Below are 14547 nucleotides of genomic sequence, written 5' to 3'. Positions count from 1 at the left end.
CAGAAGTTAAATGGTCGTCATCATGAACACGTGGATCGTTACGGTGTATCCATCTGCACCTAAAACTGATTTGTTCAACGTGTCATAGTTTTCCTTTCCTCTTTGTCTACCCCGGACTCGAATTTTTATGGACAACTCGGCGGATGTTTCTAGAAAAGCAGAGGACGCTACCTTACTGGTGCATCTGGTTCATGCTTACAGTTTTTACTGGAGTCCGAGTTGCTCATTTACTTTTGTTACTTTGTATGTATTATTTTAGTTACGTTATGTTCTTTGTTAGGTATGTCTGTTTTCCTTGTCTGTTCTTTGTCACTGGATTACATTCATTTTATTTCCGCTAGAACCTTAATTCCCTTGATAGCTCTTTCTATATCAATATATCCACATCCTACCGGATTGACAACCTACAGAGCTTGACATGATACTTAGTTCCAGTAATTATGTAGCTCCTTTGACATACTGTGTCGAAGTAATTTTCGAGACGGTACATCAAAGGAGCTTCAAGAGGAATTGTATATATTCCATTGCAGCTTATTGATCACACTAACATCATGTGAGACGGTTGAAATTAGAGATGCATTTCACCTCCTTGAAAATCGTAAAGTAAGCTCTTTTCGCTGAAATGTTGATTTTCGAAGGATTAATTTTTCAAGTTCAATGTATCACAGTGATTATTTCATCGCCATTTCATCTGTTTCGGATAGTAATCTACCATTTTCCATATCATAATTTTGTTTACATCGAGACTTTGCTAATTTAAATCATATCGCCCCAGTCTGAATCGCTCTTTTGTTTTGGCGGGATCCTTTTATTCTGTTATGACAGTGTGTCGCGGAGTTCATATTGCTAGCGCTTTAGGTCTTTATGTGATGTCCTGTTTTCCTTATATTCAGTCTTTACATGTAATCTTGTTTTATTCTTATATCTACATTGTGTAAATAGGTAATCTTTGTTGCTTGTTCCATGTTCAGACCACGTACTTGGATTTTGATGTATCTAAATTGCCCCCTTAATTGAAGTTTCACTAGTTGCTTTCGATGTTTTGAATGACGAAGACGGAACAAATTATTAAATGGACACCCATTATTTTTTTTCAGTAAACATCATAAGCAATGACACACATTATGAAATGCATTAGTGTCCGTTCATGTTACAATAGCGAGAGTTCAGTTCAATTTTGTTGTCATTTTTATACTTCTTATATACATTACATGATGTCGACTATTCAAACGTATAGAGCTGAGAATAATAGCCTTCAAGATTTTATTTAAGCATCCTGATACTATTTTTTTGTCAACACAACAAAAACATTTGATGACCATTGTAGCATGCCGGAATCAATACTTTTTGTCCATCTACATGCAGAAGAAATATATACGTATACAAACACAGCCCTGTGTGATAACAGACAAAAATCTATAGTCAATCCCCATGAAACAGAAATTACTTCTTCTAGAAAGAACTATGAAATGTGAAATTAAAACCATGGCGGATTTATTCAAAATTTGTAACTCTAATGCACATCACAATACGAAAAGATTTTCATCCCTTGGGAAAATTATGTCAAATTCTTTTTTATTTTCTTCCTGGTTTGTGTTCTTGGTCAATTCTTGTTTAAGTAAAAAAATCTTTCCTATTAATGAACTCATTGTCTTCTCTGTTTATTCATGAACAACAAAGAGATTAAGATGCAGGGAATAAGAACAGATGCTTCCAATTATTTTTCCTCAGACTGTATAGTCTTATATGTATATATGAATAGATCATTTCATAACTTAACGCCTCATGCAATTTGATCTACGCAAATAGCACAACAAAAGCACTAAGTATATATACAATCCAGGCGAAAATCCTTCCAATACTTAACAAATGTTTCTTTTCCAACTTATAAAATTAAGTTGTGGTTGATTGAATAAATAATTGTTTTGTTCACGAAGGATTTTATGATTGTGCCAATGGCTCCTACATGGAAGTAGGATTAGCAAGGTTTGGTGTGTATCCGACGCTTTTATGTTTGTTTTAACATTTAATTGTTTGAAAAAAGGGATTTGATTTGTAACAAGATGACAATTAAAATTTATTCGATATGACCTTGAGTTTATTTTTGTCGTCTATTACATTAGCTTGGACGAAACGTTTTCATGTCACCAAATTTTGTGATGATGATTTGTCCAAATTCCATTAGCTTAGTAATATTCAGAAGCATTCTTAAGAGATATTGATATTTAATCATAAATATCAAATATTACAAGACAAAGTGTACGAGTGTACATGTATATAGAAACATAAACAACAAATACGAACATAAAATTAATCGTGATTCCAATTAAAAATAAAATCAAGTTCATAGTGACCATAGCATGTTCAATGTTATAAAAACAAGACACGTTGAAAAATAGTTTTATAATTCATTTTAATTGAACAAAATTCGTCATTTTGATGACTACATGATTGAAGGTAAAAAATTATTGCCGATTTCGGTTAAATGTGGAGCATTTCCTTTGAAGTTTCCAAAGTTGAATTATTTTGGAGGTGGGTGTTTGTTTTTGTTTTTATTATTATTTGTTCCTTGTGGTTAAAAGATCAATCGTCGCATTTTCCATAACTGGAATATTTCTTTTCCAAATAAATGAATATGTAATTTGAAGAAACATGAACAAACCTTAATTTTTGCGATTTGAATTAGGATTGATTTGCCTTAACAATGTCTCATGTTGTCGTAGTATTTTATCTTTATTTTACCGACGTTTCTAACCATAGAGTACCTTCAAATGATGGATTACAGAAATGTGATTTACTTCACAAATGGTTTATAGGAGAATAGTAAGTTATTTCAACGTATAATGTACTAGAATGTATAGGTTGTTCAACGTTGATTTGAGCATAGATCTTACTTATTGGCAGTAAACATTCTCATTTTTTAAATCAACTGCTGACACTCTAATTTTGTAGGATATGTAAACTTAATGTCAGAAATCTGCCGAACAAAGTGTAGGTATTTGGTTGCAAAACTGTAGCAAAATGTATGTCAACAGCCGATCTGGGTTCAAAATAATTTTCCAGCATATTTTAAAACAAAATAACTGCAATCTTCTTTCTGATTCAGTGAAAACATTTCAGATTTAATGAAAACAATTAACAAATTCTTCCATTAATAATACTGTATCATAACGAGAATAGGTATGGTGTATATATCAAAGAGACTACAAAAACCCATCGGGATGAAAATGTCAGCCCAAGGCCTCCAGCTGGTCTTCAATGAACGACAAGGAAACGCTCATACCACAGTGCAGGCTGCAGTTGGCCCCTAAAACATCATTATACACAGGTGCAACGACGTAACATAAAAATGAACTAAAATGAAAACGAAACAAGACATACAGAGGCCAGAAATTCCTGACTTGGGACGGGGACAAAAAAAAATGCGTTGGGGTTAAAGTATTTTGGCGCGATCACAACCCTCCCCCTGTAAAATCTGGCTACAGTGAAAAAAAATAGTACACAGTTAAATACACATAAAATAAATTTAAAAAGGTCTGAGTCCATTGTTGCAACTGTCCCAATTCTTCCCCAAAATCACGGTACATCATAAATCATACAATAATGACACAATCCGTGTCATGCCAAAAACTGCTTTTAAATAAACTGTCTTAAATTTTATGTAAAGACCCTTTGAGGAATCAATTTTATACAAAAAATGAAATTCGCAACGATTTGACGATACCGTAACTATATCCCTTACGAATAAGCTTTCCAAATGTTTAGATAACTTATTGGGTGAGTATCGAGCTTCCCGCGCTTTGCGTAGAATATTACTGAAAAACAAAGGGTGAGAGATACCTGCACGTAATAATCCTTTACAAGTACATCTGTTTTTGTGAATGTTTTTCCGAGCTTTTGATATCGAAAACCTTAATGTAGAATTTTCTTATATAGATAAAAGTTCCCATCGCTAAAATTCGAAACATAGTTACAGATACGAGCAAATCGAACCAATTGTGATATGTAAAACCATATGATGGTGACAAAGGAACGTCATAAAGAACGGATAGTTGACTAAAAGGAGTGAAAATCATCCCTTTTATCGTAAATTTTAGTATTAAGTTTACCGTTATCTATATGAATACTAAGATCAATAAGCGGACATTCTTTGTTATCAACATATGCTTTTTTCAAAGACAGTTCTACGGGATATATATCTTTAGTACGAATATTGAATTATCATTAAGAGCCACAATATTGTCCAAATATCTAAAGGCGTTATTATTTATTTCTACCAAATGTTGTTTGGTAGGGTCTTTATATATTCTTGCCATATGTTGTGATTCGTAATAGTACAGAAATAGGTCCGCAATACCGAAATAAGTGGTGCACAATATGTCCACATGGGAATACCAATAACTTGACGATAAATGGTTTCGCCAAAGCGTATGACAATATTGTCTAACAGGAATTCGAATGCTGTTAGCATATCAGAAGTCCAATGAACGTTGTGAGATTATGTAGAAGTGTTGTGTGTGAAGTTAAGTTGAAAACCAAAACTTTGAACGAATTCGAAAGTAGTCTGGATAGATGTAGGAAATAAATAACCGTTTGTCCTTCCAACGTCCGTTTTCCACACGAGTTATTTGACGACTGCCCAACGAATATCTCGTAAAAGCTGATTCAGGAATTTACAAAAAGGTAATGAAAATCTCACAGAATCTACAAAAAATATAAAAAGCACCGATATATTTTCTTTAAAATTGAAAAATGCTGTCGAACGGATCGTGCACAAAAAAAATACTTTGATAATAAGGTGATGTTTTAACATGGCCAAACCCCCTTCAACAATTGAGTTGTAACTATAAATAAGATGTTTTAACTGTAAGATACAAACATTTGGGACGAAAACGTGGTTAAAAACTCGGTGAAAGGTTAATAAGAGAAAATCATAATGTTTCAATGGGAATACTTTATGACTGCATATCAGACAGTATCATTCTTGGATAATGTGAGAAATAAAACTCAAGTGATGTGGATGACATTTGTAGCTATCGATCCTAGGGATTTAATCGGTCAACACCTTGTAGCCTTCAAACAAGATTTTGCAAAATTAAGCCTGCAATCATTGCATCCCTACAGGGACTACATCAATCAACTTATCCTTACAAATATGGATCGTTCGGTCAAATGATTAATCAACATGCAGGTTTTCAGTAATTGATAATAAGCAATCTTCATACACAAATGTACTCTAAATTCTGGAAAAACGATGTTTTAACTACTAGTTAAAATGCACCAACTTAATTTGAAAAAAAATTGAAACTTACGTCAAGTACTGATAAACGTTACCTATATTTCTAGGGATATTTTAAATGACAACATGTTTTTGCTGATATTACGATAAATGTAAAGATCAATGAATGCAATGATATTGTGCAATGTAAAGAAAAATGGAGAGGGTATTAATAGACAAATGTTCAAGAATGGTGTTGTCATCCTGCAAGTCAGTCGCTCAGTCATTTTATTAGTCGTATGGAGCTTTTTCATCTGGATAAGGAAATAAATTAAATTAAGGGATCAGGGAAAGTCACTTACAGTAACATTTATGCAGGTCTTTACTAAATGATTTATTACAAAGCTTTACTGATATTAGCCAAGAGTATTTTGATTCCATTTTGACCCCTAAATTCCTTTTAGTTGTAAATTTATAAAAATCAAGTTACCGTCAGGAAAACATCACCACCTTAATACAAACATAGCTATAGTCATGTAAAAACTGCTTCAGTAAATCAGTACATTTGGCTTCTTAAAATCACATCAAAATCTTTAATATCTCAAAGTTATATACAAAATTGATACTATTGTAGTAAATAGGAGCTTTAAAATGTCCTTAAGCTCTTTTATAACAAAAACAAATTTAAAAAAATGACATTGCTCCATTTGTTTTATTGCAATGAGCATCTCCTTTGTTTAATATAAAACCATGATCTACTAATTTATCAAGAAAGAAGAAATACTGTTTATCATACTTTATTTATAACAACAATATCACATATATATATAGGAATAATCTTAACAATGCATTTGCTTGGCGTTAGCAATACGCACAGAAAGTGCAGCTCAGAAATTTGTTCTTCTTTTAACTGACCGGTAGTAGGCGAACATCAGTGTAAACACTCAGTTTTTTTTAATTTTCATTAAAGCATGGGGGTAACACTTTTCAGTTCATTTGATGCACCACGCTTATTGAGTGTTGCTTACCCAGCAGTCTCATTCTATCAAATTGATTGTATCATTTAAAATTTACACACTAAATGTCAACTGACTCTAGGCTGGGAAAGACAGAAAACTATCTGAGCTGAGCCACATTATCAAACAAGCAATTAATATCATTTACTAGGTATTTGTAACAAAATATCATTTTATAACCTGACATTATTTCCTAATTTTTTTTAATACACAGATCAATCGGAATATTTAAGGAATATCTCGTTGAAATAGCATAAAAATATCTGAATATGTCTTATATCCCTTTATGAGTATAGTCTTTTAAAAAATCTATGTGCAGTTAAGGGAAACGCAGAATGAAACTTTTACTGTTCATTCATACAATGGTCAGAAAATTGATAATATATATATATAGTATATTTAAAACTATTTTTAAAACATACTACAGAAAATGAGTTAGTCATGTGGAATCTGATTTAATTTCGATAATAATCAAAGAAAAACAAGATAAAATAAAATAGGTTATAAACATGGAGACAGGCAAGATAACACGACATCAGTGAGACAGTGATACTAATTCACCTAAGAGACATGGAAATTATTCCATATACTTAATATTTATCTTAATTGTCTTAATATATCCACTTTGTCCAAGAGTAATCAAGGGAACCAAGATTCTATCCGAAATCAAAAGAATGTAAACTAGGGACAAAGACTAGACATGGAAAGCAGACATTCACAACAAAGAACATTAAGTAACTTAAATAGTACATACGAAGTAACAAAAGTAAATAAGGAACTCAGACTCCACTAAAAACTGTGAGCATGGACCAGGTGCACCAGTAGGGTAAGCGTCCTCTACTTTTCTAGAAACATCCGCTGAGTTGCTCATAAAAGTAAAGTCCGGGGTAGACGAAAGAGGAAAGGAAAACTATGACACGTTGAACAAATCAATTTTCATGGTGCAGATGGATACACCGTAACAATCCACGAGTTCGTGATGACGACCATAAAACTTCTGAAGTGATGACTTCAATCTTGTAGCAACATAACCCTGTTCTGAAAGCCTAATTGTACGAAGTCTGTGTAGTTACGGCAAGCTCTGGCATAACGTAGTAGTAATGTGACAACTCCATACGCAGGTGCTGAAGGGATGCTGCCACAGATGAAAGGAAAGTTGACAATTCTAAATGAAAAGTCATCACATTTGTCCCAACGTTTGGTCAATAGTTTTCCTTTACCATCGATTTCTAAGTGTAGATCAAGGTATAAGGCTAACTTTACATTGTCTGTAATACCCTTTATCTCAAGTTCTTTGGGTAGATGCGATTTATCAAATCCATGAAACTAGGTTTGTTTAAAGATAATATGTCACCTATATAGCGGAAACTGAGATTAAAGAATCTAGCTAAACGATATTCTTTCTTTAGCATCAGATCAGCTATATTTTTATCCTTAACCACGAAAATTACTGTTTTACAAGAACTAATTAAAGACAACAAAGTAGATAGGGAAAGTAGAGAACTCACTCCTTTTTAGGTTGTTTAGATAGTTGATCACCTAATTACTGTGAAAGTACTATTGTTCGTGGAGGCCAATTTTCCTGGTTTTCGTGAGTTCGGTAAACCATTAAATTTGGTCCCCAACGAAAAGGCAATTTCCCATTCGTCTGTTTGATAGAGACAAATTCTTAAATTCAAGAATTTACTAATATTTTTTCCTAAACCACGAAAATGAGTACCCACAATTAAAGTGCCTTCAAAATATACTTTTTTTTTATTTGCATGATTATAATATGAAAACAGTGCTTAAATGTAAACCAGGATTCACTGTCTATTCACATCATTATTACGAAGGGAATGTTATGTTGAAAATTTGACATCCATTTTATTGAAATAAAGTGTAATTTACTATTAAATCAGAAGTAGATGCACAGAATTGATTTCACATCTTTTATCTGTTTACCAGAATATGTTGGTTTATTATCTAAAGTTCATCTTAATATTTTACCAATCATTAACTCAAGTACTATATTTTTATGCACCACATACAACTGTTCTAACTATTCCAGTATTTTCTACAAATGTTATATATTTATTAACTGTGACTATTAAACATTCAATTTAGAATCTAAAAAGGCATTTTTTTTGGCATCAGGAATATTTGACACTGAGAATGTGAGTATGCAAATGCAAAATGACACTTATTCAGGAAACTAACCCTTTTGGCATTTCAAATAATTGTAGGGAAATGGCTTACGCTTTGGTATTGGCAGTATAATCATAGCAAACAATGAAACATTGAATGGCAGTTTGAAACTTAATGGCAAATATTCGGTGATCGAAAATGTTAATAAATAAACAGCACCATACTAATTAAATTTCATAAATTTCACTACTTAACTGTATTTGTTTTACCAACCATCTCTAATGATTCATAGATCCCCATAAATATGGAAAGTTTTGTTTATGATTACTGTTCATACTTATATCAACATAACATGCAGACTTCAACAATAAGCATTCGCTTTCAAAGTACCATTTCCAAAATTAACATCACATATATTTAAAGTTTCATAGAGAACTTAATAAATAAGGAAAGGGTATGTGTACTTTTCAGTTTAAATCATGTTTAGTACCTTTACAAAAAAAACCCAGAAAACTAAAAGTTGTCACTTACACATTTTAACAATATGCTACAATAAGCCTTCTAAAATTCATGTACTGCTGAATAAAAAACATTGAAAATACAACTAAGGCAATCTAAATAAAATATCACTGCACTCAGACCCTTCCCTGTCTCCTTAAGGGGTGCCTCATTACCTATTTTGATCACCCCATTTATAGTATCAAAAAACAAGAGGCTGTCATGAGCTTGAATCCCTCACCAGGTTAAATGTTTGCCATTCAAGGCAATAACTTTCACAAGTTGTCCAATATTGACTCACAAAGACTTTGGTAGGACTTATCATGAGGATCATTTCATCAAGACATTGGCTGAAAACTGTTAAAAACATAATTTTTCGCCTTTCAAAGGCAAGAACTCCAACAGGAGTCATCGGACAACTTTGATAAAATGCACTCTTTTGTAGGCCTCATCATGAGGATTATTTCAGCAATTAAAAGTTTCTGTCTATCGTACTTTTCAAAATATTGGCTAAAAACAAATGTCATTTTCACCTTCCAAGGACAATAATTCTAATAAGGAGTCATTTGACAAACTTTTGTAGGCCTTATAATAAGGATCACCTTAGCAATTTGAAAAATTTGGCTAAAAATAACAGTTGTAGAGATGTATTAACTTCTGACTGACCCCTTTGTTCTATTTTAGTAACGGCAGCCATATTTTTTGACAGATCAAAAATACTTGCATCAGATCTATGCAGAACACCCTAAGGAATATTCATACTATGTTTGGTCCTAATCTTTCTGGTATTTCAGATAAAAAAATTTTCAAAAGAAATAACATGAAAAACAGGGATAAAACATAAAAAAAGGGCAATAACTCCAACATGGCTTAACAAATTAAAACGAAATTTTGACCAGAGATATATCTTATCATACTTATCACTTTTACTCTGTCAAAATTTGACTAAATCTTACAGTTTCTCAGATGTATGCAAAAAACTTCTATCTGACCCTTTTGTTCTATGTTTAGTAATGGCAGCCTTGTTTTTCTATGGATCAAAAATCCATACCAAATTCATACCAAATTTGGTTCAAATTAGTCGAGTAATGTCAGAAGAGAAGATATTTGAAAGAAGAAACACTATAATGACCAAAAACTACGTAAAAAGGGCAAACTCCAACATGGCTTACGAGATTATAAAAAAAATTGATTACAGATAGATCTTGTCATGCTGAACACTTTTACCCTGTCAGAATTTGGCTAAACCTAACAGTTTGGAGATACATGTGAAAAACTTCTATCTCACCCCTGTGTTCTATTTTTAGTAACAGCTGCCATGTTTTTCGACGGATTGAAAATCACAACATCAGTTCTATGCAGGGTACCTTAAGACACATTCATACCGAGTTGTCTTCGGCCAAGTGAGCTAAAACGGCACTCCTCTCAACACTGCTTTTTGGCTATGAATACTGTAAAAAATTATGTCACTATCCGGGTCAATTAAATGCCTTCCTCAATCATGCAAAATGGCTCCCAATGTTGAACTCTAACGTATCTAACAATCTACACAGAGCAAGACATTCTGACATAAATGTACATACATGACACAATGGAATTACTGTTTTGTCTAAATGGCATTTACTGAAAGTTATAATAATGAGAGCAGTGCTTACATTGACTACAACACATGTATTAACCATGGAACAATGGCACATCAAATATTTTTAAAATGTTGTCATATGGCCATCTCTGAAACACATTTTGCTCTTAAAATAAAACAACATATTGCATGTATACATATAAGAAATTGATAAAGCCAAATATTTAACCTTTTGAGGCTTCACTGACTATTTTCAATTTCTAACTAAAAAATATAAAAAAAATTAGCATTATTTTCTATCACTCAAGACAAAGTAAATACACAAAATGGTAAATTTACTTCATCAATACAAAACTTGATGTAAAACTATCTTTTGATTCAGAAAATATGATTTTTCATATTAGTATGTCATCCATGTATCAAAATACTTAATAAAAATACTGGACTCCTTATAATTTTAAATCACTACCTCTTTATATTATCAAAAAACTTAATCCTGAGGGAAAAAAATACTAAATACCTTTCCATAAATAAAAATGTTAAAAAAAGACAATTTGACTAACTTTAAAACTTATAAACTAGCCAGTTAATTTTCAGACCTGTTTTTATAATTTTGTATTTCTAACAATTACTAAATGTTTTCATTAAATTCAACAGGAATATCTGGCTTTTTTGGCAGTCTACAACAAACAAAATAAGTTTTAAAAATGGCCATAAGACACCGTCAGTTCTTAAAGGCCCCTGACATTGCTGCTTTTCTAATAAATTCTTTCAAAATACATTCTTCAAGCTGTCCAAAAGCTTCTGTCTGTGTCACTGCAGTCATATGATTCAAAGCAAAGCGGAAGCAGAAATCTTCAAGTTCCTGAAAAGAACAATTATGACATTTTAAAGTATACCTGAGACTTCAAAAAAACACTCACTAGGCGACATATATGTCCTTTTAAGTGTCAGTCTTTGCAAAAATCAGGCAGTGGGTGAACATGGCTTAAAAAACACCATTTTGAAGTTCAATTTGACTATTTGCACCATCAGAATAAAGGAAAAAAAGGACAAGATTTTCTTTGGTAAATTGAATTATAATTTCATTGAAATGCACTGAAAATGAACATTTCAAGAGCAGATAACTCAAAAATCTCAATTTTATAACATTCTATTGAATTTTCTATAAGCAAATCAAGTGATATAGAGACCAAATAACAGTCTTTGCAAATAAAGAACTTATAGCAAGTGTTATCACTGGTTGTTCATGAAAAAAATAACTGTTGTGACATTTCAATTAAAAAGATTTATACTTCATGGGGTGTTCATATGATAGAAAAGCTGATTAAAATGTTTCAGATTTCAAATTAAGTATACCCTGGTAGCTGGTGCTGTTAAAAAAGTTTTGGCTATAATGCAACTTAATGTGCAACCAGAAATCACAGCAAATCTTGTTGGTCACATGACAAAAAAGGTCAACTCTCCACAAATCTATTCCAGCACATTGCAAACTCTGTCTATAACCTTAATACAGGACTTACATGTAATCCTTCAACGGCAATTAAGGTAGCATCTTTTAACAGATAAAACTCTTCCTATCCTAATACCAATATAAATACCTTAGCCTCAAACTTGATAGCAGCAGCATACAACATGGCTACATTATCTGTGGTCATCCCTTTCTTTATGATCTGTTCACACATCTTCTTCAGTATTGGTTCACAATAGGCATTGGCTAAGTCTAGTAAACCTAATTAAGAGAGTAGAAAAGTACAGTTCTATATTAAAATTGATCACAGTTGAAGAAACATCAGCTAAAATACAGCAGCCCTTTTCACAAAAAATCCTAAGAATAAAATAAGCGATAAGTTACGACGTCACAATACTTTCATCAATTACGACGTCATAAGTTACGACTAGTTTCACACTAAAATTATTTTTTGTGAAAAGGACAATGGTATTTCAATTACTGTAGAATTATTAATTTTTTTAAAGAAATATAATTCCAGTTCATCAAAAAAAAATTGGGGGAAGGGGGGTAAAAGCAAACTTTAAAAGGCCATAACTTTTTGTGTAAATAATCCAATCAAACAGAAATTTAAACTTGATCTTTTTATATGACACTCAATAACTGCACAAAGTTTGAAAAAAAGATCTTTTGGTTTCTCCTTAAGCTATTATCTGGAAACCATCAGAGGACAAACAGACAGATGGATGGACATATATCTTTTCAGAAGGCATCACATAATTGAGGATCTTCCAAATCTGGAAATAATTCATTAATTTATACTTTTCCCCATTTCCAGTAAAGATTATTTGGGGTCAAATGGCAGGTTACTCAACAAAGAGCAAGGGAGAAATTCATGTGGGAAATCATTGTTGTTGATTGATTTGCAGTAGAAAATTGATTACATAAACCAAACAATGCTTTTACTTCTTACAAATAGAAAATTAGCGTCAATTGAGATCTTTTTTGGAAGATCCATGTTGTTTTAGACCAAAGTTTTGTTATAAGTGTATGTTTATTTTTGAACCAGTTTTTGTCCATTAGGGCTGTATAAATCCTAAACAGTTCCAGATTTCCAAATTTTGAATATTGTTTATATCGCACCACTCCATGTGGTGGGGTATTAAAATCTAACAGAGAAGTTAGAGAAGTTTATTAAATGGCATGATTAATGAAAATTGTATATGATATTTGACCAAAGTAAATAGGCTGTGGCAGGTTTTTTTCCGTCATTTTTATTTTCATAAAAATAATATTCAATAATTTCCTTTCTTTGTGTAATTCAAAATTGACCTCTAGTACTTTCAAAGAATTTAAGTTTTCTTATGATCAGAAAAAAAGTTTTATCTAATAGTCCTTTTCTTTTCAATTTTATTGTTCACCTTCTGAAAGTGTATGCCTTCATTTTGTTATAATCAACCTTCATCTGATTACTTAGTGTTTAATTTGAAAACTTTCAAATGGGTCATGATGGCCCTAACAACTCTGTAGAAAGGGTCACAGCTTGAAATTGATAACAAGACATCGTACAGGTTTTTTTTCCAGGATTTTGAAAGCTTTAGTCACTTTTGCATGAGAAAATGAGTATTTGCATCTGACATAAAGAAGATATTTCAGTATTGTCAGTTATTTACATGTACAGCACTGTGATATTAAATAAAACTTAAATGTAAATTGCATATGAATAAAGCACATTATTTTTTCCACTATCATGCATGCCTGTTTTCCACACACTCCAAATAACATACCTGAGATTTGATTAAAAAAGAAACTCCTCAGCCTTGAAGAATAGAAAAAATTAGAAATCCTTTTACACTAGCTCTTATACTTAATCAGGGAGCATATATTCTATACATTCCTGACATAATTTTAAATGTCTAATATTGAAAAAATGCTGTTTTCTGCATGGCCACCCTTTGTAGAAACACAAAATTACATCTAGCACAGTGTAGATATAAATATTTTCGAAGTATGTATTTCCCCTATGTTGACTCGTGAGATTCTATTTATAGCACAATTTTACTTCCAGACCAAGTTAATGACAATTTTATGTCATTATTTCACAGTTATATTTAGTATTGGTCTCTGAAAAGTCTTTCATCAATGATGAAAATGACAATGCTAAAAAAATCACTGATTGTATGAAGTGCTCTGCTTGCTTAGACAAATTTTGGTACAGATTTCAGTAATTTTAAACAGACAACCTCAAATTGGAAAATACAATGCACTCAATTTGGCCCCGATCACCATTTTTTTGCTCCTTACTGACAACCATGGAAATGGTGCAATAATGCTCTGTAGATCAAATACTGCCTATACTTTAAATTAGTACAATAAAACTAACCAATAGCTTCTTCAGGTTTTAAATCGACTCCATCTGTGTAAAGATATCTCAGGAATGCTTTATAGACAGTGTATGAATACTGACTGATCTCAATCACTCTGTAAAAAAAGAAACATAAAAAATATTCTGAGTAAAAATTATTATCGCTTGTGGAATATTATTTTTTGTTCTTTATAAATATATGGTTATTGCACAGACTTTTCCATCAGTTTGAGGTGTTCATGTCACAACACGTGTATCAGAGGTTTCCATTTACAGCTAATTGTAATAGTG

General features: G+C 32.0%; 1 protein-coding gene across 5 annotated transcripts in view; it reads right to left on the bottom strand.

Annotated features, from left to right (window-relative positions):
* Positions 1 to 2411: 2411 nt before the first annotated feature.
* Positions 2412 to 14547, bottom strand: part of LOC148624794 (RCC1 and BTB domain-containing protein 1-like) — a 28147-nt gene continuing 16011 nt past the window's right edge. For 2 of the 5 annotated variants that reach the window (XM_088567686.1, XM_088567687.1), the window contains exons 13-15: positions 14275 to 14372; positions 12043 to 12173; positions 2412 to 4704 (exon numbers count right to left, since the gene is read on the bottom strand). In XM_088567686.1, the coding sequence (XP_088423812.1) occupies positions 4696 to 4704; positions 12043 to 12173; positions 14275 to 14372 (238 nt within the window). In that variant the 3' untranslated portion in view covers positions 2412 to 4695. Of the gene's footprint in view, positions 4705 to 5999; positions 11307 to 12042; positions 12174 to 14274; positions 14373 to 14547 lie in introns of those variants that run through there. The other 3 variants (XM_088567685.1, XM_088567684.1, XM_088567688.1) reach the window with 2 other exon arrangements.

Source organism: Perna viridis, chromosome 2, assembly GCF_037379345.1.
Source record: "Perna viridis isolate PV_CMFRI_1.1 ecotype Kerala chromosome 2, ASM3737934v1, whole genome shotgun sequence".
Taxonomy (NCBI): Eukaryota; Metazoa; Mollusca; class Bivalvia; order Mytilida; family Mytilidae; genus Perna; species Perna viridis.
This window is presented reverse-complemented; position numbering and strand designations above follow the sequence as displayed.